This window comes from Balaenoptera musculus, chromosome 5 (assembly GCF_009873245.2).
Source record: "Balaenoptera musculus isolate JJ_BM4_2016_0621 chromosome 5, mBalMus1.pri.v3, whole genome shotgun sequence".
Taxonomy (NCBI): domain Eukaryota; kingdom Metazoa; phylum Chordata; class Mammalia; order Artiodactyla; family Balaenopteridae; genus Balaenoptera; species Balaenoptera musculus.
The window spans coordinates 77429382-77453181 of NC_045789.1; the positions used below are offsets into that span (position 1 = coordinate 77429382).

The 23800-nt window shown below is 45.3% G+C and overlaps 1 protein-coding gene across 7 annotated transcripts in view; it reads right to left on the reverse strand.

Annotated features, from left to right (window-relative positions):
• TBC1D1 (TBC1 domain family member 1) overlaps positions 1-23800 on the reverse strand; it is a 217791-nt gene that overhangs the window by 117125 nt on the left and 76866 nt on the right. Inside the window, exon 1 of one of the 7 annotated variants that reach the window (XM_036852794.1) lies at positions 18059-18185. The exons of 5 other annotated variants lie outside the window; for them this stretch is intronic. In XM_036852794.1, the coding sequence (XP_036708689.1) occupies positions 18059-18088 (30 nt within the window). In that variant the 5' untranslated portion in view covers positions 18089-18185. Of the gene's footprint in view, positions 1-3825; positions 4031-18058; positions 18186-23800 lie in introns of those variants that run through there. One more of the 7 variants, XM_036852795.1, reaches the window with a different exon arrangement.

The window sequence follows — 23800 nt, forward strand, 5'->3', positions numbered from 1 at the left end:
TCGACTCTCCACTAGCATCTGCTGATTCTTCCAGACGCAGTTCAAGCACCTCCACGCCCACGGGCCCCGGCCCGCTGTGGTAATACAGGTCACAGCACTGACATCTGGGGCTGGGAATGGGGTGTCGTTTGATTCATTTCTGTGGACCCTGCAGGTTTGTGTCAGTGTTTACTGAACACACACACTTTAATGTGAGAGGCAAGTGAACGGCACTTTTCTGTTTCTCTACCTTAAAGTGTAAAGTAAATAATGTAATCTAATTAACCTTAATTTAAATATGTTTATTTGAAAATACACCAAAGTCAGGCAGGAAAACTGCATAGGTTAAAATGAAAGAAACAAAAAATAAAATGACTATTTTCATGAACCTTACCTAATATCAGGTAGAGAAAGTGTGACACCAATATTCTATACAATCATACGCACACTGTCCGGGGAAAAGCTGAACTTCTGAGACCTTCATCGAATCAAGTAGTTTAAGTTAATATCATATCTCGGGCACTGACCCCCCACTCATGGAAGCCAACTGTGTGCCAGACACCGTGCTTCACATAGATGACCTCGCTGAATGCTCACACCAACCCTCCGAGGAAAACCACGCTATTTCCATGTTACAGAAACACAGACTCTTCCGGATCAGTGCTGGGCACTGGGGCTGTCGATGAACGTGACCATCTAAGTGGGGACAGAAACACAGCACTTTTTAGAAAACCAGGCACTGGAGGCCACGGGAGCGGCACGGGCCTCGGGTCACCAGTGAAGGGAGGAGAGGGCAGGACAGGAGGAGAGGAGCCCCGGGCTGAGCCTTCAAGGAGTCGAGGCTGGTCAGGAGAGGCAAGGAGGGCGCTCCCCTCGCCTAGCACGTGGCGGGAGGCTGACACAGGTGAGGCTGGGCCAGCAGAGTTTCCAACAGATCCCACGGCTGCTGTGGAGAGAATGGGTGTGATGGACAGAACAGCAGGAGGAGGGTGCCAGGCAGGAGGCTGGTGCAGCGGGAATGGCTTAGTCCCGCCCTCACCCCGCTGAGCAGCTCAGCCCCGGAACCAAGGGCCGTGTCGCCCCAGCGCCTGGCCCTTTTCCTCACATCAGACCGAATAAACGAATCCACGTGTGAACAAAGGAGCATCTGAGAGGAAGAAACGACCGTCCTCCAGCTAGGGCTGTGGCAGTACAAATGGAGAGAAGACGATGAGGCAAAGCACAATTCCGAAGGTCAAACAGGCAAGAATTAGTAATTCACTGGATGTGAGTGAGAGACGACTGGTTGGATGGGAGAACCACCCACTGAGACCAAAAAAAAAAAAATCCAGAAATCTGAATACAAATTACAATTCCCTATTCATGCATATGAGTTCTCTCTCTTTTCAAGGTCATTTTATTCCTGAAGGAAGCATGGAGGTTGTGTAGGTAGCGTGTGCTGCAGCCCAGAGAACAAGTGCCCACCCCGTGCACCCACTCCATTCTGGCATTCTGGGCCAAAACTCTGACAGGTTTTTTTAAGAGTATGTATGTGTGAAGAGCTGCTATCTCTTCTACTTATTTTCAGCAAAAGAGATGCAATTTTAAACAGTGCTTATCAATAACGATCTGGAAGGGACCGCCCATGGTTATCTCTGGGTAGCAGAAATTCAGTCGTTTCTTATTTTTGCTTATCAACATGTTATTTTTCTGTATTTACATACATTGCTTTTGCAATCTCACAAAAAGGTTAATTTTAAAAGAGTACATTTTTCTTAAACTTTAAGAAATGTTAGAGGTTACCGTCTAATTTTATTAGATAAAGCCTTCCAGGGACAAAATTATTTGGAGGAAAAAAATCTTCATTCTAAACATATGATAAATGAGTTTCAATGTAGAATTTCAGCATACATTTCTAAGTGCCCCCAAATGCTTCACTACATAACACACAAAATTTAAGTCATGGGACACCATCTGAAAAATAAACTTCCATATCCACAGAAACTAAAAACTTTAGACGACAGTCTAAAAGCGATATTCAAAAGACTGCCCTTTTATATGCATAGGTAATTACTTCAGACAAAAATTTGTAGCTTAAATAAAAATTGTGATAATAGTAAGAACTGGCCTGTTTTATGAAGCTGACAGTTCAAACTTGAGTTTAGATAAACCATTAGCCCTCTTAGATAAATACTCTTGCTACTTCCTAGGACTTGCAGTAAAATCAATCTAATTCAAATTATAACATCTGTGGACAGAGTATGGAACCACCTTGACAACATCAATATTAATTTTTATAAACACAAAATAATTTATAGCATAGGGCTACCCTCTGCATATACGGTGCCTTTGTTCAAATTACTGAAAGCCAAAAACCCCTGTCCTCCCCAGCCTCACAAACAAAAAGACTGGTATGCCAAGTGTGGGCTGGATCTCAGCCCCTGCTTGCCCTGTCGGCTGGATGCTTTTGTGCAGTATGCAACCTGCACAAACTTACCTGGCAGCCCATTCACAGCCCTGTCACCCACATCTGTGAGATCCATAGTAGTTTCCAGGAGCATGTTAGAAATTTAAACTTACTAATGCATGACTGCCAGACTTAACTGCCAGAAGGGGTTCTGGTATGGCTTATAAATATTACTTATAAACCATATTATTTACAGTTTTAAAATACTGCACCACACTAGCTTTTACAGCATTAACTGCATTCTTGAATAAAACCTATCATGTATGTTCAAGAATCCCAAATTTCATTCAGATGAGTGGTAGAAACAGGTCTTTACTCTCGTATCATCTCAGTCCATTTTTGGAAATAAACTGTACTCACCAAGTGGCCATCCCCTTTCTTTCATCTTGATCAACAGGCACATCAGAACTCTGGCCAGTAAAGGATACTTGTTAGAACTGGCCTGATCTATTTTCCACCTAACATATTTTATACTTTATGTTTACCAAGTATGACAATAACAATACTATTTGCTGGTCCTTGACTTTCTCAGAAGTTACGTTAGATAACTTCAAAAAATGTTTAAAAAACTCAGACTGTATCCTAGCACAAGATACCTCAAAAGCAGAATTAAGTGGCAAATACTTTCTTCCTGAATTTAGAGATGAAGGAAATCAATCAAAAAGAAAGTACACAAAACAAAAATGAAACAGTGTAAAGTTGCACAGAGAATGAAGCTGTCCAAGTATCAACTCCTAAGGGTGCCCAGCCCTCAGCTAACGGTTCTCCTCCTCCCTGACCCACCTACACTCCTGGTGTGTGAGAATGAAAATCCGATCTTGTCCAAGCACCCAACCATCCCTCCACTGGCAGTTTCTCCAAGACCAGGGACTCATGTGTCACACTGAAGGGAATGAACTGCAGTACTCTTTAAGTCACTTCCAGTTCCAAAATCCTACTATGCTATACAAATAAATTGGCTAATAGAATGAAAATACCAAAAAAACACACAAAAAAATCCCAACATCAGGAACATGGTGATATGTATAAAATATTATAAACTCTCAGCTGGGAAGGTACCCACAGGGTAGACCCAGCATGCCAAAGTTCATGTGAAAAAGATTTACAGATTTTAGTTGACTGTAAGCCCAGGATAAGCCAACAGAACAGCCTGAATATCAAAAGAATGAAAAAGGAAAGAAAAGCCTATGGCAGTAGGAGAAATGTCATCCTCACGTTAAAGGGGTCACAGCCCCACTGTCCTCCCTGCCCATCATGCCACACAGCAAGTTTCATTTTCGGTTTCAGAAGACTTTAAAAGCAGAGGCAATAAGAGTCGCAAGGTGGCTGCAAATCCACGAACGGAGGCTGGAGGACGGAGCTATGGGCTTGCAGCTCGGGCAGGGAAGACGGAAACTCACCACTGCCTTTGCAAGTCTGTCGCAGGGAAAAGGCACAGCCTCGCGCGCGCGCGCGCTCTCTCTCTCTCTCTCTCTCCCTCTCTGTCTCTCACGGGAAGGAAAGAAGGTGAGACACAAGTGAGAGAGAGTTCTGCTCAGAATACAACAATCTGTCTTTCCGTTTGAGCTGTGTAGAAGGGCAGGGACGTCCTGGGGACGCTGAGCCTCCTGGGGGGTGGGGGAGCACGGCCAGGCGGCTCAGACCTCCAAGCCCCCGAGCCTAGGGCCCTCCAACAGACAGGCATCGGGACCTGCCCCCTCCAAGCGCCCCGGAGCGGCACCTCCCAACCGGCAGTCTGACAGCGCGGCTCCTCCTCCCCCCCCCCCCACTCCCCCCCCAGGCTCCTCGACTGACTTCAGCTGCATGAGACCAGATATTTTACAATCAGGAACATTCCTAGAGAACCAACACCGAAACCAAGGCTGACAAGAGATAAAAGCTCGCTTGCGCCGGCCAAGAGCTGCTTGGGAACGTGTCCAAGGCTTTGTCGTTTCTCCCATGCCAAGGGGACGGCTCACGGGCACCGAGAAGCCTCTGTGCCTCGCTAAAACTCAACTCTGATCTCTACATTCCACCTACCAAGCAGGAACTGCAGTCTCTGAATCCAAAAGACATTTTCAAAAGTGGGACTTCATCTTGGTTTACAAGGGTAAGAGGAAAAAAATAAAATAAAGATAAGCCCTAAGGGGAGGGAAGGGATAAGGAAATCTTGTTAGTGTAATTCTCTCCTTTAGACTGTACTAGTAAAATGCACCTCCATTTCACAGGCATCTCAGGGAAGACTCTTCATAGGGTTCTGCTTTTCTCTCTATCTCCAGGGACCTCACCCACTCCCCAAGGCCGACAAAGATAATTCAGTGTACGTCTTAGGTCTGAATTCATTCCTAAACTTGACTCAAATTTCTAATCACCTCTCTAAGAATCACCCAGACTTTGGACACTTTGACCTTAAAACATCCAAATCAAGCTCATCCTCTTTGCCCTGAAACAGGTCTCTCTCATTTCCTTGTTCCCCAAATGCCTTCCAGGCAAGTAGTTTGAAAGCCTGGAAAGTGCCTTCTAATCCTCTCTCTTTCTCCATTTTTCAACAAGCCATCAAGGTACAGTCTCTCACTAGGAGCCCAAAACCTCAAGCACTGGTCTAGGCCCGCACTTAACTCAGACCACAGCAAGACCCCCAGTCCTGCCTCTGGCTTCTCCCGATACATAAACCCACCCACCCACTCTCCACCGGCAGCCTCGTCTTCCAGAAGCCCAGCTTGGATCACATCAGCCTACCACTCAACAAACTTTCCAGGGCTCCAATCACTACCAAAATACCAACCCCCCAGCCTGACCTGCAGAGCCCTCCATGCAGGTGCTCCAACCACCTCTTCCCTGTGAGCTCCCTAATTCACCATCTTTGGCAGGGAGGGAGGTCCACTCAGCTCCACTCACACACATCCTGGGCTTCTCATTTGGATGTCCGCCTCCATGCTCATACTGCTTCTTCCGTTCAAACGTTCCTGCTCACTCCCTGGATGGGACTCTCAAACCTCTCATTTAATCTGTTCGTCTTCTCGGGAAACAAAGCCTCAGAGGCCTGGAACGACAGGCCTCCAGTCATAGGCCGGGTGAGACAGAGCCAGACCTCCCCCCTTCAGGGCTCTTTTTCTAGACCACACCAGGTCCCCGTGATTTGCTTTTAACAGGGATGAAAGAGAGACTGCGGCTTGAAATGTCCTTATTAGACTAAAACCTCTAAGCCCACCAAATTAAAAAAAAAAAAAGAGCACAGTGCCCACATTTCTAGTGACTTAGACTCACAAACCCCACTGGTTACACTTCCCAGTTTAACCGCTAATACTGTGCGGATGTGAAGGACGCTGTTGCCCAGCCTGGGGTCGGCCCCAGGGGCTTGAGAGCAGACTCGCCCTCTCCCCCAGAGAGGGGAGCCGGCTGCGCTCTACTGCCTGTTTATTCAATCAAGATTAAAGCAAAAAACTGTTAGATCTACAGAGCCCCGAAAAGCTGCAGAGAGAGGCGCTCCAGGACACTACAGGCTTTTCGTAACACCTACGTCCAAACCACATCTCTGGCTCCTTTTGAGAAGGACAACATTTAAGCTAACAGTGTACAGTCGGTTCTGACTATGCCTGCTGATTAAAGTCAACAGGGAGACGGTCAAGTGGGACTTACTGCATTTGGAAAACGATTACCTCCGTGGACCAGAAGACTACTCAGAGGCTGAGCGCCCCCCCAGCCCACTGGGCTGTGCGGCTTCTGTGTAAGGACCACTGCACACACCCGCCTGCCCCTCCCAGAGGCAGGAATTGTGTCTTTCTCATCTGTGTCCCAAGTGTCTGGCACAGAGAAGATGCACGATCGATGTGTGGTGACTGACACTGAACTTGAAAGAGAAGCTGTATATCTTGGCCGAAAATATCTGGAAATACCACAGGATTCCCCTAAGTAGTGTGGTAACCGCAAAATAATTAAAACAGTATCGTGTGCTCTGGTGGTCTAGCTCATTGAGCTCTTCCTCTGGGGGAAAAGATCCAGAGATTACAATCTCAACTAGTTTAAACACTACAGAATTTATAAAAATCAAACCCTGGTACTATGTTCTTTCAGCTACCCTAAAATTGGGTGATACTGCCTTGACTGAAACTCCACTGCACTCTAAATTCATACATTTTCAAATGTGGGAAGAGAATCCCTTCCATTCACCTAGAAACAGTCATATGGCTATTTTGGGAACTAAAAGAGGGCTCTGACCATACCAAAAGCACTAGCAAACTTCATGCTCATTATACAATTAATTTGGTAATAATCAAAACACAAGGGGCCACAAACTCATTACTCATAAGCAGGTTTATGGTTTGTGTTTCTGAAGTCACATTTTACAATTAAAGCTCTAATATTTTAAGTTTGGAAACTTACATGTGTAAGAAAACAAAAAGCCTGACACAATAGAGACCATCACAATAGCATGTGTAAATGTCTCTAAGCAAATACTGTCTCAAAGATTTTAGGATTTATTTTCACCTAATGACTGATTTCCTCTGGGTCCACCCTGTGAAAAGAACTTCCGCAAAATACTCATTTGGCTGAGTCTCTGCCTTAGGCGGGCCTACAATTATGAACTCTGCTAAACAAATAAACTTCCTTCCTATTTTTAAAGTTTTCCAAAATTGGAGAATCTACATCTTTGGTTGGCACACTATTTCCTGGACTTCAACAGCCCTGGCAGTGAAGAAATTCTTCACAGTATTTTGAGAGATGAAAAGTACTTCAGAAACAGTGCAGCATCTGCTCCCTACCTCTATTTTAGGGAAGGGGAAATCAAGGCAGCGTTGTGACCCTGGGTGCGGTCACACAGGCGGCTGGTGGCAGAGGCCTGTGTAATTCTCTCTGCCCCTCTATCCCCTTATCGGATCTAAATGACTTGTGGTCTGACGAAAGCATTTTGCTCTTGTTCTGTACTCGTGAACCAGGGCTTATGTTTAATTCATGAAGAATGTGATAAAACAACAGGAAAAAGTCTCAGTATCATGCTGAGTACCAAGTGATGCAAAGAGCTGCAAAGCGCTGTGGACTAAGAGTCAGAACACCTTGTTTTAATCTCAGCTGTGACTTTGGGGAAACCACCTCACCTCTGGAGGACCCAATGTTATCATCTTTCAAAAGAGGGAACAGAACTAATAATCAACTGTAAAGGTCATTTCCACCCCCTAAATGCAATGAAGAAGATGACGGTGATGGCTCACTCTTATTAAGTGTTTAATCTAAGCCAGACATTGTTCTAAGTATGTTATGTGGATAAATCCTCAACAGCCTGGAAGATGGCTCTTATCCACAATTTTAAGGATGAACACATTCATGCACAAACAGAAGGGACGTGTCCAAGGTGGCACCTCCACTGGGAACAGATGGAGAGGGGATCTGTCCCAGGCCACTGGCTCCAGGAGCCCTCTCTTCCGTATCAAAGGTGGACAGTCTAAGATGACCGCCCTGACTTGCAGTAACAGAGACATTCCAAACTGAGAACAATCATCGTGATCCTTCAACATGATGTTCTATGAGACCAAAGGCCCAGGGAAGTGTAACCTGAAGTATAAGTCAAGAAATTTAATGGAAACATACGGCTACATCCACCCCATTGCCTAGACGAGCTCACCCTAAAGAGTGCTTGACAGTTTACATTCACTCACCTCATCTCATGTGACACCCAAACAGGACTACGTGGTGGGCAGCAGGGCAAAGATCACCACTCCCATGGCATCGAGCCAAGGCTAAACAGCAACACAGGCAAACCTGGGCCTCCGACCCATGCCTTTAACTTCCCGTCTGGTGTCCTGTCGCAGGCTGGAGGAGACGCCACTGTGGCAGGACGCTCTGGAATCATTCCTAACATAAAGAGCACTTTCCAGAGAAGCTGAATAACTACAAAGCATGGCTCCATGGTGCTTGGAAAAGAACATCAGATAATAAGTGATATTTCTCTAAAGCTCAAAACTCAAGTCAACAAGAAAATTGAAAACTCAGCCTTACGGTCACCTCAAAACTGACCTCTTTCAGTCTTTCATTGAATTGCCCTAACATTCCCCAATTTTGACCCATCTTCAATTTTCTATTGGTGATTTTCCTCTTATTTCCTGTTTTCTTCCCTCCCTAACCAAGAACACCATGAAATTCGGGCATTCAAAAAATATGAGCTCCTTCTTGAATAGCTTCAATCTTATACACCTATTTTTAAAGGCAGCCAATTTGAATGTTTTTTACCTCTCACCATTGGGAGAAAAAAAAGTTCAGTCTTTCAGTGGGAAAGGATATTTTTCTAAGTTCTGACCACCCTTGTTTCGTATCCTGAACATGTGTTGTAATCCATTTATTACAGAGTAGCATAGGTACAACAGATAAAACATGAATTCAGAACCAGACAGTTCAAGCTTTAATCTTAGTAGCTATGACAAGTTGCCTAACTTCTGTGAACTTCAGTTTCTTCATACATCTTTCCCAAAAAAGGGGGAAAGGAATAATACCACTACTTCCAGGATTACTTGGAAGCTGACTACTCCCAAAACAATGGCTGGCACATATTAACTGCTCAAAAATGTAATCATCTCTTCCTTTCCCCGGTTGCATTAACACTATAAATCCGCTCTGCAAGTGACATTTCTCTGAGAAAACTCACTCTCCCTTACTGGAGGAGAAGAGATACGGTATACACACCTGCTTCATGTCCCACAGGACGCCCTCCTGGGAACAGGAGCCCAGTACTGGGGGAGCTATGTCACCACACTGGACTTTGGCAACTTCCACTCTCTTGAAATACTCAGGCCCTGGTTTCTTCCTACACACAGTTCACACAGCTGGTCAGGCCTCCCAGGCTCTTGAGCATTTATGACAATGACACCCTTCATGTGTCACGTCAGAGAATCTCCAACCACCCCAACAGACTACTCACTTCATGCTTCTTTTCTTTGCCTTTTTCCTTGCAGGCCCCTTGACCTACTCTGAAATGCATATGCATAAAGTCAGGTGACTAAATAAAATATTCTTAACTACAACCTATTGATAGACATGCATACTTTTGATTTTAGTAAAATAATTTAGAGAAAAGTACAAACAAATCAACAGGGCAACATTAACAAGGTGTGCAAAACCAAGGGGTCTGGGACCTTGGGTTTAGTTCTGCCCCAACTAGCTATACGATCTATATTAAGTCACCTAATTGCCCTGGGTCTCAGTTTCCTCATGTAGAAGAGAAAATAGAATCATTCTGGTTACATCAGAATGACCACTGTGCCACAATTACCAACAGGTGTGTCCATGCCCTAGGGTGTGCTGGGATGAAACAAAGGGTTGCTCTTAATTCTCAATCTCCCTGTATCTGGGTAATTTACTTAATGGGATGTGCCGTCCTTAAGGTTAAAAAATCATTGGTCTCAAAAGAAAGGTGAACAGAGTTAGAGAGCAACCCTGAATAATTCCAAAACATGCTAGAAAACTACCAAGAGTATATCCTAACTGTTCTTTTTCATAATCTATCACATAGGTGACCTACAACTCAATCATCTTTCTTTAAAGACTTAGCTCAGGGTCCTCCCTGGTGGTCCAATGGGTAAGACTCCGCACTCCCCATGCAGGGGGCCCAGGTTTGATCCCTGGTAGGGGAACTAGATCCCACACGCATGCCGAAACTAAGCGCCTGCATGCCGCAACTAAGACCCGGCGTGGCCAAAACAAATAAATAAATAAATAAAGACTGAGTTCAGATATCCTCTCCTCTAAAGTCTCCCCAGACTCCCCGGCTGAGTGACCCCCTGTGCATACAACTGTATTATCCCACTAAGTTAAATTATCTTCACAGGGGCCCTCTCCCTGCTAAACTGCAAGCTGCTCAGAGGCTGAGCCTGTGTCCTACTCTTCTCTGGATCCACAGCACTTACCACCACGCATTCAAAAAAACCACGGACTTAAACTGCAAACTCAACCACATTTTAAACAGTTTACGTTTGCAGACACTCTTCATAATTTCTTAAGCAAATTTTGACATTATTTTATTTTAAAATAGGACCTATAAAAAAAAGAGATAAATACAGAACACATTATTAATTTTATAGGTGAGAAAGGCTCAGCAAAGTTAACTTAGCCCCCAGCTCAACCAAAGTTGACTCACAAGCCCTGTGAGTCTAATCCCATTGTAACACGTGACAGATATAAAAATAATCTGCATAAGCACCAAAGGTCATGAAAACTAAGAAAATTCTTTTTCATCACATCTTTCTTGTAAATCTAACAAACAGTATATAGACTGCTGGTTCATCACTCTTCCAATAGCAAATATAGAGGTAACAGAAATAATGGAAAAATGAAAGGTACTTAAGTCTAGATTCACAAATATAACCAAATAATTTTTTCCTTTTCTATAACTTTTATAAATGTTCCTGAATACCAATACATATATTATGAAAGAAAATTCAAAAAGACTAATTTATTATTTCTACTCTTTAAAAGTTATCAAAAGAAAGGAAGGGCTCCACATCACATGTCATTAGGAAAATGCAAATTAAAGCAACAATGAGATACCGTTACACACCTATTCAAATGGCCACAATCTGGAACACCGACAATACCAAATGCTGATGAGGATGTGGAGTAAAAGGAACTCTCATTCATTGCTGGTAGAAATGCAAAAGGGTACAACCACTCTGGAAAGCAGTTTGGCAGCTTCTTACAAAACTAAACTTACTCTCACCATATGATCCCACAATCGTTCTCCCTGATGTTTACCCAAAGGAGTTGAAAACGTATGTCCACACAAAAACCCACACAAAGATGTTTATAGCAGCTTTATTCATAACAGCCAAAACTTGGAAGCAACTGAAATGTCCTTCTATAGATGAACAGATAAACTGTGGTCCATCCAGACAATGGGATATTATTCAGTGCTAAAAAGAAATGAGTGATCCAGCCATGAAAGGCACTGGAGAAACTTAAATGTACATTATTAAGTGAAGAGAGCCAATCTGAAAAGGATACATACTTTATGATTCCAACTATATGACATTCTGGAAAAGGCAAAACTATAAAGATCAGCGGCTGCCAGGGGTTGGAAGAAGGAAGGGATGAATAGGCAGAGCACAGAGAATTTTTAGGGCAGGGAAACTATTTGGTGTGATATTACAGATACATGCCATTATACATTTGTCCAAATGCATAATGTACAACGCCAATAATGAACCACAGTGTAAAACATGGACTTTGGGTGATAATGATGTGTCAATGCAAGTTCATCAATTGTGACTAATGTACCACACTGATTGGGGATACTGATGATAGGGGAGGCTCTTCCATGTGTGGGAACCGAGGCTGTATGGGAAATCTCTGTACCTTTTGCTCAATTTTGCCATGAACCTAAAATTGCTCAAAAAATAAAGTCCATTTAAAAAAAGAAAGGGGGCAATTTGAGTCTATTTTTCAATAATAATCTGATGCCTAGTCTATTATAATATCCTAATGGTATTTGGGGCAAAGTTAAATATCCTCAAAAAGAGGAAAGGCCATCAAAGTATTTTTTTAATTTGATAAGCTGAATAGTTAATACCTAAAATGTTCAAATTTTTTAAACAGTGCAAGAGTATGCAATGCAAAATTTTCCTTTCACTCCTATTCTCCAAACACCCAATTTTCAAAGTGGTTGATTTTTTTTTTTAAGTTTTATTTCATGGGACACTATTTCCACTATTGTCCTCCCAGATACAAGTGGCTATTCTGAAATCATGGCATTTGTTCCAAAAACTGTGAGCAGCTCCCATGTCTAATCGTAGGTATAACAGAAAATATTTAAACTGAGAACCTTGCTCCTCAAAGTGTGGTCCCCAGACTGGAAGCATTAGCATCATCATCTGTGAGCTTGTTGGAAATGCAGAATTTTGAGTTCCATCCCAGACCTACTAAAGTAGAACTACATTTTAACAAGATGCCCAAGCGATCTGTATGCACTGGTATACATGGCAACGCCACCTCTGTTTTCATAGAGCTTACAGGCTAAGGAGATAAAATATTCAAATAACTGCAACGAAGGATACACAGGATAGACTACGCAGCTACAAGAGTTTGGGGAGAGATCAGCTTTGGTCCCTGAGGGGTCTCCACTGCCCCAAGATAAAATGCCAGCTCCTGTGAAGGGGTCTGTGTGCCATGCACATCCTCGTCCCAGCACATCTGTTCAGCTCACCCTCTGCTACCCCCTACAGCAGATTTCCTGCCAGCCTGACAAACAGCCTGTCACTGGGGTTCCTCCAACGCGCCTGCAGGCCTCTGCATGTGCTACCCTGGCACACCCTGCCTGCCCCTCCCCGGCTACCGCCTCCTTGGCCACCTTCGTGAAGGGCCAGGAGCCCCTCCCGGCTCTCCTGTGGCACAGCCCAGCTAGCTGATGTCTACCCTCCCCTGCCAGAGGAGCTCCTCCAGGGCAGAGGAAATGCCTAGGGGTTATTTTCTACCCAGTTTAGTATGCTCATCCAATCAGTGAATGAATGAATGAGAGATGCTTCAGGGAAGGGATGAAGACGAGAAGGGCTTAGTCAGTTAGAAATGGAAGATCACTGCAGAGGCACATGTAGGCTAAGATCGGATTAGCGTATCTGTCTCGGGAGAACAAACTATAATTTCCTTTTTTCTCATTATGAGATCTGCTCCAGGCAGTGTTCCGTTGCGGATTAGGTGGGGTTTCTACCCCTGCTTTTCTCCATTCTCTACTCCTGAAACCAACGTGTGCCCGAATTATTGTCACTCTAAGCAACTAGAGCTCCCAAAGCGCAGAGAGAGGCTGCTGCCCCTACCCAGCAAGCACCCCGCAGGAGCGCCGCTGAAATCCTGGTCGGGGCTACACCAGCTCTGCTTAGCAGACACAGCAAATTTTTCAAATTCAAGGAGTGGCTTGACTACAAGTTCTTCCCTCTTCATTCAACTCAAACATGCACTAATTAAAAGTAATATAAGTCTACAAACAAAAAAAATGTTACTACATATTTTAAAATTTTCCATCACAACCTAGGACACAACCTCAGCAACAAACCGACATCAGAATGACTTGAAGCAAGACAACAGAACTGCTGCCTGCATACTAGCTACAGGCAGATTCACACCTTCCAGGAAGGCTGCTGTGCGCTAACAGACAGAAGAATAAGTCCAACTGGTCAGAGGCACCCAAGGTGGGCTGATTCAGTCTGCAGGAAACCTCAAAGGTAAGTAAGTAAGCCCAACGCCAGGACACAAGTGTGGCTGCGAGCTGTGGTTAGAGGCAGCTAAGCAAAGCACAAACTGTGCTTGTATTCAACACAGAAGAAGCAGTTTGTTACTCAGTCACTTGCACCAACCTCAGACGCTGGGTCACAATCATTTCATATTATCTGAGGTATCACTACCGCCTTCTGCCTGACCACACCAGCCTCCTAAGCGGTGCCCTTGGCTTCCACCCAAAGCAGACATCACTCCTCGCTTTCACGCCCACAGCACTTACAAGCAAACCCTGCACAGTGCCTGCAGGGCCCTCCACAGTCTGGCCCAGATCAGCCCTCCCCGACTCAGGGCCCAGCTCTCCACGCTTCACCTGCCTTCTTCCTGCTGCTCTACCAGGCCCACCTCCAGGCCTGTTCCCCACTGCTCCCTCCCCCTCGAACATCTTCAGGGCCCTCTTAACACTCAGGTGAAATGCCACCTCCCTGCCACCCAGGCCCCACGCACTCTCAACCAAACCACCCTGCTAACTTGCCTTCCTAATACTCACCACCATCTGCAATTACCTTGCTTATGCTTCTTTCCTTCTTCACTGTCTCTCCCACCCAGAATTTGAATGCCATGAAAACAGGCACCTGGTCTGCCTGTTCACCGCTCAACTCCAGCTCCTCAAACAGTACCCGGCACATAGTAGGTGCTCAATAACTGCATCCGTGTTGAACACATTTGTTAAATAACTTGTTGAATGAATAATGGCTATAAAACCCACGTTTTAAGCAAAGCCAAAATATGAAAAACCTGGTTTTACATAAAATATTAATCAGTGATTGAGTACAAGTTTACAAAAGGACTCCTTCCCTAATGCATTTTTAAATATTTGGCTTACAAAGCTTCAGTGTGCACATTTTTTAAATATTTATTTATTTGGCTGCGCCGGGTCTTGGTTGAGGCACGCGGGATCTTCGTTGCGGCATGTGGGATCTATTTCCCTGACCAGGGATCGAACCCGGGCCCCCTGCATTGGGAGCACAAGTCTTAACCAGCGGACCATCAGGGAAGGCCCGCACATTTTTAAAAGATAAACCTTTGGCACAAAATGAACTAACTCCTTCAGGGCATGAACAGTGCCTGGTACACAGAAGGCACCCACTAAATATCTGCTGAATACATATATAAGCACTGGAAAATAGCTTAATACAAGGCATGAGCTATATGAAACTGGACTTGGATTTGAGAACACAGCAAATTGAGCTATATTTAGGTCCCATTTTCCATTTCATCTGATAAACTGACATATATATTTTTAAAATCCACTAATTTGAGATACTAGCAGTAATGTTAGCCATCATCTTTACAGGCGGGTGCAGATCCAAGGGAATTCAGAAAGTTACCTGGCAGTTCTGTTGCTGTTAGTCTTCACCAATAGGTAAGTGGAGGCATGGAAACAATCAACAGAAATACTCAGAACTGCCAGGGATGTCTGTGGACTTAGTATAAAAATCACAAAGCTAGAGAAACTTGTTTTTATTTATATACTGTAATCTATGTAAAAACTCCACTGTTGGGACTTCCCTGGTGGCGCAGTGGTTAAGAATCCACCTGCCAATGCAGGGGACATGGGTTCCCAGCCCTGGCCCGGGAAGATCCCACACGCCGCAGAGCAACTAAGCCCATGCGCCACAACTACTGAGCCTGCGCTCTACAGCCTGCGAGCCACAACTACTGAAGCCCGTGCATCTGGAGCCCGTGCTCCGCAACAAGAGAAGACACCGCAATCAGAAGCCCTCACACCGCAATGAAGAGTAGCCCCCGCTCGCCACAACCAGAGAAAGCCCGTGCGCAGCAACAAACACCCACCACAGCCATAAATAAATAGATAAATTTATTTTTTTAAAAAAACAAACTCCAGTGTCCCCAGTGAAAGACTAATCAAGAAACCACACCTCTATAAGCCTGGCCTCATTTTAATATAATGCACACCTGCCTTAATGTTCCAGGACATGTCTAATTTTAAAAAGTGTATCTTAATTTTTCCTTTAACAGATAATCTGTTTGAAATAAAATTCTTCTTTATTTTGGCTTTATTCTTACACCATGAAATTACTCTACATGTTCAGTATTCACACACTACTAAATGCATCACCCAAGAAAAACAAGTTAATGTTCAGGTAACCACCTGCATCAAGTGACACCCACTCCCTTTCTTCCCTAACAGGTGTTGGGCTGCAGTTTACAAAGGTCAAAGTAGGAATTAGATGTGCAAGTGTTTGTGTGAGGTGTGTGCTCATATGCATTTATGTGTTCTTGAAGGGTTATTCTAAAATCTAATATAAATGCACTTTGGGAGTATACAGTTCTGTGTATTATCTGTGCCTCTTGTTTCTACTTTTAAAACATTTCCTAGTCTAAAATGCAAAGTGTGTTAATGACTTGTCCCTGAACTGAACACCAAACAGGTTCCATAGAAAGCCACTCTTATAATCTATAACCCCAAGAAATGAACTCTCAAAGAGTAACTTCATATTCTAAAAGCTCTCACAGAATAACACATTGTCTACAAAAATCAATTACAGGATGCAATTTACAATAGCACAACACCTAGAAAAAATAAAATACAAAAGAACTACATTTTTAAAAATTATGATGACAACTGACATAACTTTACTCCAAAAAATTTCATAGTTTTTTGTTGTTGTTCTGTAGTTTAAACAAATTTGGAATGACATGATTCAGAACTCAGATCAAGTTATCAACATGCTGTTCATTTTTTACATGAGCTTTTCAAAAGTACTGCCAGTTGCAGAAAGCTGACAATCCTTGATTTCTTTTTTAAATAAGGCTTTGGCTTGCTGTTTTCACCATCACCTCTGTAGGCCAATGTAAACAAAAGTCTACCTCACTCCTATAAGTGAAAAGGATCTTATTAAATATGTTTTAGGAAAATAAATAAAACTATAAAACAGTACTAGCAGTAAGGTTTTCTTAGATTTACCTCTTGATTTTCGAATAAAACAACACAATGAGTCTATTTTTTTCCTCCTTTTGGCCTTGCAGTGTATAACAAAAGTAGACTCAAATCCTCAACCGAGAATGAGTAACATACACACCCTTAATTACTTTTTAAACTATATAACATTCTTAAATTTTAGCATTATTTATAAAAGCCAATTAGCTATCACTTCAAGCCAGAAAACCTGGGCATTATTAATTTTTCTTCAGTACAAAACTACCTTATAACAACTCACAACTTGTTTGAAAGTCACTTCACTTTACTACTAGCTATGTTTCAGGAAGTGAAGATTCTGGTGAGGATGGGTAGTGCCCGTCTAATAACTCGTGTTATCCGGTTTCTGTGTCTCCAGTTTATTACCACTTAAATGATAGGCAAAGCTTTATCTGTCTCATAAATAGGTATTTATAAAAATGTACTTTAACACTCTAAAAGCGCTGCATCATAACTAGAGATACCACCACCTATTATTTGTAAAGGGTCACAGAACGGCTAATGGGTTCTCCCACTATGAGTTTATTGCTCAACCAACCTGCCATACACCAAGAGCGAGCTCTGCGAAGGGGCTGGCAAAGAGAGGAGCCCGTGGGGCGCGAGGAAGGTGCCCCATTAACCCGCCGACCTGTGGAAGCTTTGAGAGCTGCATCATTCAAAACACACAAACACCTGGTACTCCGGGAGGGTATTATTCTATTACTGCCTTCTCAAACTGATGAGAACTCTAGAAATCCACTCCAATCCCTTCATCTTTGCGATAGCGGAATCGGCCCGGACTCGTAACGCTTAGTGATTCTGAAGGCGCCAATGTTCTAAAAATAAAACTTTAAGGAAATAGAAAGAACTTACGTTTAAAATTCAGACTCCGTGCTCGCTTCGGCAGCACATGTACTAAAATTCAGACTCCAAAACCTGCCCCTGGAAACCAGCGAGTTAAAAACAAAAGACAGACATCCTCCAAGCGCACCAAGTTCAGCCTTCGGGAATCCTCAGTGCACTATCCCAGACAACCGAGCACAAACCTGTACCCGGGAGGCTGACGCGCGAGGTCCCGCCGCCGGGAAACACCTCGCGGCGAATCCGCGGCGTGCGGTGGGGGGACTTCGGGAGCCGGAGAAGCCCACCCGCCCGGCGTCGAGCCTCACTCTCCCCACCTGTGAAATGGGCGTGACGCCACTGGCCCGTTCGCCCCACGGGGAAGAAACGCTAATGAATGAGAACCACCTGGTGAACGACCCGGGCCGCCTCGGCCGCTCTCCGGCAGCGGTCCTCGGGCAGCGGGGCGCCCCCGCCGCGGTCGGGTTCCCCCCCAAGGCCGCGGGCGCTCTCCGCGCTCCGCACTCCCCGCGGCCCGACGGTTACCAAGGTTCCCCAAGCCGCGCCCGCCCGGACGCCGGCTCCCGGGCCGTCAGCTACCGTAAAGGGCGCCGTCCCGACGCGGCCCCGACGCCGCCTACCTTGGCCACCCAGCTGAACAATGGTGACATCGCGGGCCGGGCGGAGGCTCGTCGCCCGCAGCTCCCGCTCACTCCCGCCGCCGGCCCGAGGGGCGGCGGGCAGCCGGGGGCGGGCTCGGGGCGCGGCTGGGCCCGGGCATGGCTCCCCCCGCGGCGGCGGCGGCGGCGGCGGCGGCGGCGGCTGCGGCGGCGGCGGCGGGCTCCTCCCCGCTCGTCACTGCCCAGAGAGGTCGCGCCCGCAGGGCTGCCCGGCCGAGAAAGGGAAGTGGGTGGGGAGAGTGGGGGAGGGGAGCGGAGGGGAGGGAGCGCGGCCGACCCCGCCCCCACCCCGCCCACCCCCCACGCTCGGCTGGCGGCGGGAAGTTGGGACCCGCGGGGGTCGCCCTCCTCCGGGACGCCCCCGGCTGCGCGGCTACTGGGGGAGGAGCCGTAAGCCCTAACGGCTAGGGACGCGGCTTTCTAGGCCTCTGGGGTCCGTTTCGCCCAACTTTCAGAAAACTAGGAATTCCTCTCCTTGAGGTTCGGTAAAAGCCCCAGAGTTGGAGCAAACACAAAGCCCGCCCAGCGTTCCAGGGGTTACCGTCGCCCCCGCAGCGTTTCTTCCTAAACGCTCCGGATTGCTGGTAACAAAAGGGCTAGTGTTCCCCTAACTCCTAATACCTTTATATAATCAAAGGTGGTTTTCTTGGAGCCAGAAAACTCAGCTGTTGAGACTAGAAAAGGGGCGGTGGAAAAAGAACCTTCAGTTCCTGCCAGCTGGGAGGTTTCAGCAACGTGAGAAATGTTGGTTTCACCAGTTTTCTTCTCTCCCAAGGCAAGATGATAAGCAGTGTAGTCAGTTTATAGGTACAGAGGTTAAGCTGAGTTTCGAACTCAGACACCCAAGAGTTGCACATTGGAAAAATAAAAAAGGCCAAAGGACACATTAATAACCGATGTGTAAATATATGTCATATGGAGCCACTCACTGAGTTCCTCAAGCCAAATAGCCACCCTAACCCCATAATTTTGCTTCTTTCCTCTTGTCATATTAATTGTGCCTTATCTTCATGACAGGCCAGTATGACATTTTAATGAAGTTCCCCAAATGCCTGGCATCTGAGTTAGGTGGGTATATTCATTATCTATTGCTGCACAACAAATTACCCCAAAACTATGAAGCTGGAAACAACAGTTTCTGTGGGTCAAAAATCCGGGGAGCATCTTAGCTGGTCCCTCTGACTCAAGGTCTGTTAGCCGGGGCTGCAGTCATCTCAAGACTGCGACTGAAGGATCCACTTTCAAGCTCATAGTTGTTCCCAGGATTCAGTTCCTTGTAGGCTCTTGGACTTAAGGCCTCAGTTTCTTCCTGCAGCATGTGGTTCTCCCCGTAGGGCTGCTCACAGTATGGCAGCCTGCATCCCCTAGCACAAGTGATCCAAGAAAAAGCACGTGTCCAAGAAGGAAGTCAATGGTTTTATAAACTAATCTCAGAAGTGACATCCCAAGACTTCTGCCGCATTCAGTCTAGTCCACACTCAAGGTAAGGGGATTACACAAGGACATAAATACCAAGAGAGGACCACGGTGGAGGGAGGGGTGTTATCTTTTTTTTCTCCTCCCAGGTAGGGTACATGGGAACAAGATAAATGATAAAGGCATGGTGAAAGGCAAGAGTGATAGCATTCTAACAAAGCCTCCCTGGGTACTTGAAAAGGGCCTTCAGAGCATCTTAGGGAAGTGCTATTCTTTCATTCTTTTCAGCAGTGATGTTCCCAAAAGAAATTAAGAGGTGGAAAATGGGAGTGCATTTGCAGCCATTTAACCAAATCTTTCTCTGTTATCACATTACTTACCCAAGCAAGCGGAAGAGATAGAGGCTGAGAGCTCCATCAAAGTAAGAGCCTTTATGGCCACCACAGCCTCACTACTCAAAGTGTGATCCATGGACCAGCTGCCTTGGCATCACCTGGCAATTGTTAGAAATGCAGACTCTCAGACCCTGCCCTAATATCCCGTCCTACGGAGTCAGAACCTTCATTTTACCATGACTTCAGGTGGCTAGGATATACATAAAGTTTGAAATGCACTAGTATATGAGATTCACAGACATTGGCCTTAAAATAATGTAAGTGACCAACAGCCCCTGGAGAGAACAGCTAAAACTGTCCTTCATCCTTGCGATGGCATGAACTAGCTCAGCAGAGAGAGACCTGGAGAACTACGGGGAATCAACATTGTAGTGATGGGAGTGGCTGGGCAGCTGAGGACCAGGCATGATAAGCTGGATGGATGACAAATGTCACCACACACCATCACTCCAATCCCTAGCCTGAGCTCTACGAAAATGCCCAGGACTGAGAAGCAACTCAGGGGAAAGGATGAGGAGAACTCGAAATGGACTACAGAAACCTGAATTACCTCCAACTGACTAAGATAAACTTTCTACTTCTTCAGCAGGAGGTAAGAAGGCAAAAAAGAGAAATTACATTAAATTTAGAAGGAAAATTGCACTTCTTGCAAAAAAAAGTTTAAGACTAAATCCTGAATATGACAGTTACAATATGACAGGTGAAATAGGGACATCCAGGCTTCATTGTTTAAACCTGGACCCCTGGACTTCCCTGGTGGCTCAGTGGTTAAGAATCCTCCTGCCAATGGAGGGGACACGGGTTTGAGCCCTGGTCTGGGAAGATCCCACATGCCGCGGAGCAACTAAGCCCGTGTGCCACAACTACTGAGCCTGCACTCTAGAGCCCGCGAGCCACAGCTACTGAGCCCACGTGCCACAACTACTGAAGCCCGCACACCTAAAGCCCGTGCTCCGCAACAAGAGAAGCCACCGCAATGACCGCAAAGAAGAGTAGCCCATGCTCGTCGCAATTAGAGAAAAGCTGGCGCGCAGCAATGAAGACCCAACGCAGCCAAAAATTAATTAATTAATTAATTAAATAACTAAACCTGGACCCAATTCTCCATGTATATACACATCAATGTGGAGTCTCCTGCAGTTTCTGGTTTGCACTTGCCTAAACCTTACATGATTTTAGACTCAGGTCTCCATCTCCATCTGCTCCAGGCTCCCTGCCTGATCTGGGCAGAATCACTCATTTAATGGGAACGTAAGAACCTTTCCAATGGGTGGACTTGATAGTAACGTCTGGGGCTCTAACACTAAATATTACATGAAAGTTCTTCATTCCCTGCCAACATGTAGCTTGCCAACAGAAATTCTATTATAATCTGGAAGTTCATTAAAGGGAAACTTTTACATCAGACAATCTAACAGATCTCACATTCAAAACAATTTTCCTTAAAATCTATTTCTCCGATCTGAAAAATGTATCCTTCTCTAAGAAACTGTATATTCCCCCAGGGAAGGACTGTACGTAGAGGGGGCATGGGTAATTTTTAATAGCTCCCCATTGATTCTTTTTCAGCCAGAATCGAGAACGCTTACAGACAGAATAATCATTGCTCAAAGATGCTGATGGTTCCCAGCCCCGATTTTCTATCAGAGTTACCTGTGATGACAAGGCGAGTGGGTGAGGAAGGAGGGCAGATGATTTGGCTGCTCTGTGGCAGGGTGGAATGCTCAGAGACCTCAAAGAGCAGGTAGGTCATATAAATGTGTGCAGAGGGCCAGGTGTGAGACAATAAGGAATGAATGAACTGTGGCATCTTGGAGAATGCATGCTCAATTATTAAAACACTCCACCCAGCCAAGCAAAATGTGTGAGCTTGGAGGAGTGTGTATCGTGTGTGTGTGTGTGTGTGTGTGTGTCTGTGTCTGTGTGAGAGAGAGTTGGGGGGGCAGGGAGAGAGATTCTGATTATCAGCCAGGATTGAGAACCAACCACTTGCATAGTTCTAGATCCCTTGTTTAAAAAAAAAAAAAAAACAGTTGCTCTGTGGAGAGCAATAGGCTATCTGAATAGGACTGCAGAGATCTAAATAAGTAGGTTCTACAGAAAATCTGAGACTACTGTCTAAGTAACTTTAAAAGGAAGCTTTAATGTCTCACCATCAGTTTTCCTAAGACATTAAAGGAGGACTAAAAAGGGGGGTAAACCCAGGAACTGGAAGAGGTGCTCATCTACTAAGCCTGATCATAACTCCCCAAATAAACCTGACACTCCTGCCCTTCTGTGTTCCTCCTTTGAAGAGGAGCAAGGGTCAAGGACAGCAATACCTCCTGAGAGTTCAGGAGATGCTGACAGGCAGCTCTCCACCAACTGAAATGTGGAGGGCGCAGAAGTAGGAAGCATGACCTCACTCTGCAACCTGTTCCTCCCCGCCACAAGACCTGGTTAAAAATAGAGCCATTGTGACACCAACTCCACAAGGAAACTCGACTTGGTTTCAAGTGAATCAGAACCACTTGGCACTTGGTAACTAGGATTCTGACAGCAGTTACAATGTGTTTTGTTTTGGCTTTTCTTCCCACATCACCATGCTATTCCGGGACACCAGCTAAGTGTCCTACAATTCAACTCAATTCTGACACTATCTACCTGGAGATTGTATCAGATCCCAAAGAATAAGGGCTCAGTCCTACAAGACTGCCCTCCCTCCCAACTTCAGACACCAATCCCAAGTCCAGGGTGTCACCTGTGCCTCTGACCAACCGGTTCCAATGCCCCCATCCTTGGGTTCAATTAATTTGCTAGAGTAGCTCACAGAACTCAGGGAAACATTTTACTTACTAGATCACCAGTTTATTATAAAAGGATATAACTCAGGAACAGCAGAATGAAAGAGATGCACAGGGCGAGTTATGGGGAACAAGGTGCGGCGGGGGGACCTTTCCATGCTGTTTCTCAAATACCACTCTCCTCAAATCTGCACCTGTTTACCAACCCCGAAGCTCTCCAAACCCCATCCTTTTGGGTTTTTATGGAGGCTTCATACATAGGCCTTTGGCGACTGAACTCACTCTCCAGCCCCTCTCCCTTCCGCGGAGTTCAGGGGGCGGGACTGAAAGTTTCAACCTTCTAATCACAAGGTTGGTTCCCCTAGCAACCAACCTGCATGCTAAAGGGACCTAGGGGCTTTCCAAAAGTCAACTGATTAACATAACAAAAGACACCTTCATTGTTCTCTTCGCAGGAAAATCCAAGGGTTTTAGGAGCTCTGTGCCGGAAAGGGGGACAAAGCCCAAAAATATATATCCTATTATAAATCACGATATCACAGCAACTGATCAAGAATCAGTTCATGAATATTCATTAGCACCTATTGTGTAAAGCAAACACGTGTCCTAGCAAGGAATAGCAAAGATGATCAGACCTGAAGCAGAGGCACACAGCGTAGCAGGGAAGAGTGAAAAGTGCCAAGAGAAGGGCCCAGGTGATGCTCCACCGAGTCCCAAAGGAACGAAAGATAACTTCCGGCTGCAAAGGAAGAGCCAGCATCCTGGCTGGAAGACATCAGGACTTTTACAGATGGAGATGAGCGAGTGGGTTTTCCAGGAAGAAGGACCAGCTGGCATGAAGGATTGGTGCTCACCTCTGAAAATCAAGCCTTACCAGGACAGATAGAATAGAAATCAGAGCTCACATTGCAGAGAGAGCGTTTTAGTAAACGGTAGTTTGGGGGTGTGCAGTCATCCTTCACTGGCATAAAAATTTGTTTCCAGAAAAAATATTTTTTTAAAATATTTATTTATTTATTTGGTTGCACCGGGTCTTAGTTGCGGCAGGCAGGCTCCTCAGCTGTGGCATGAGAACTCTTAGTTGCGGCATGCATGTGGGATCTAGTTCC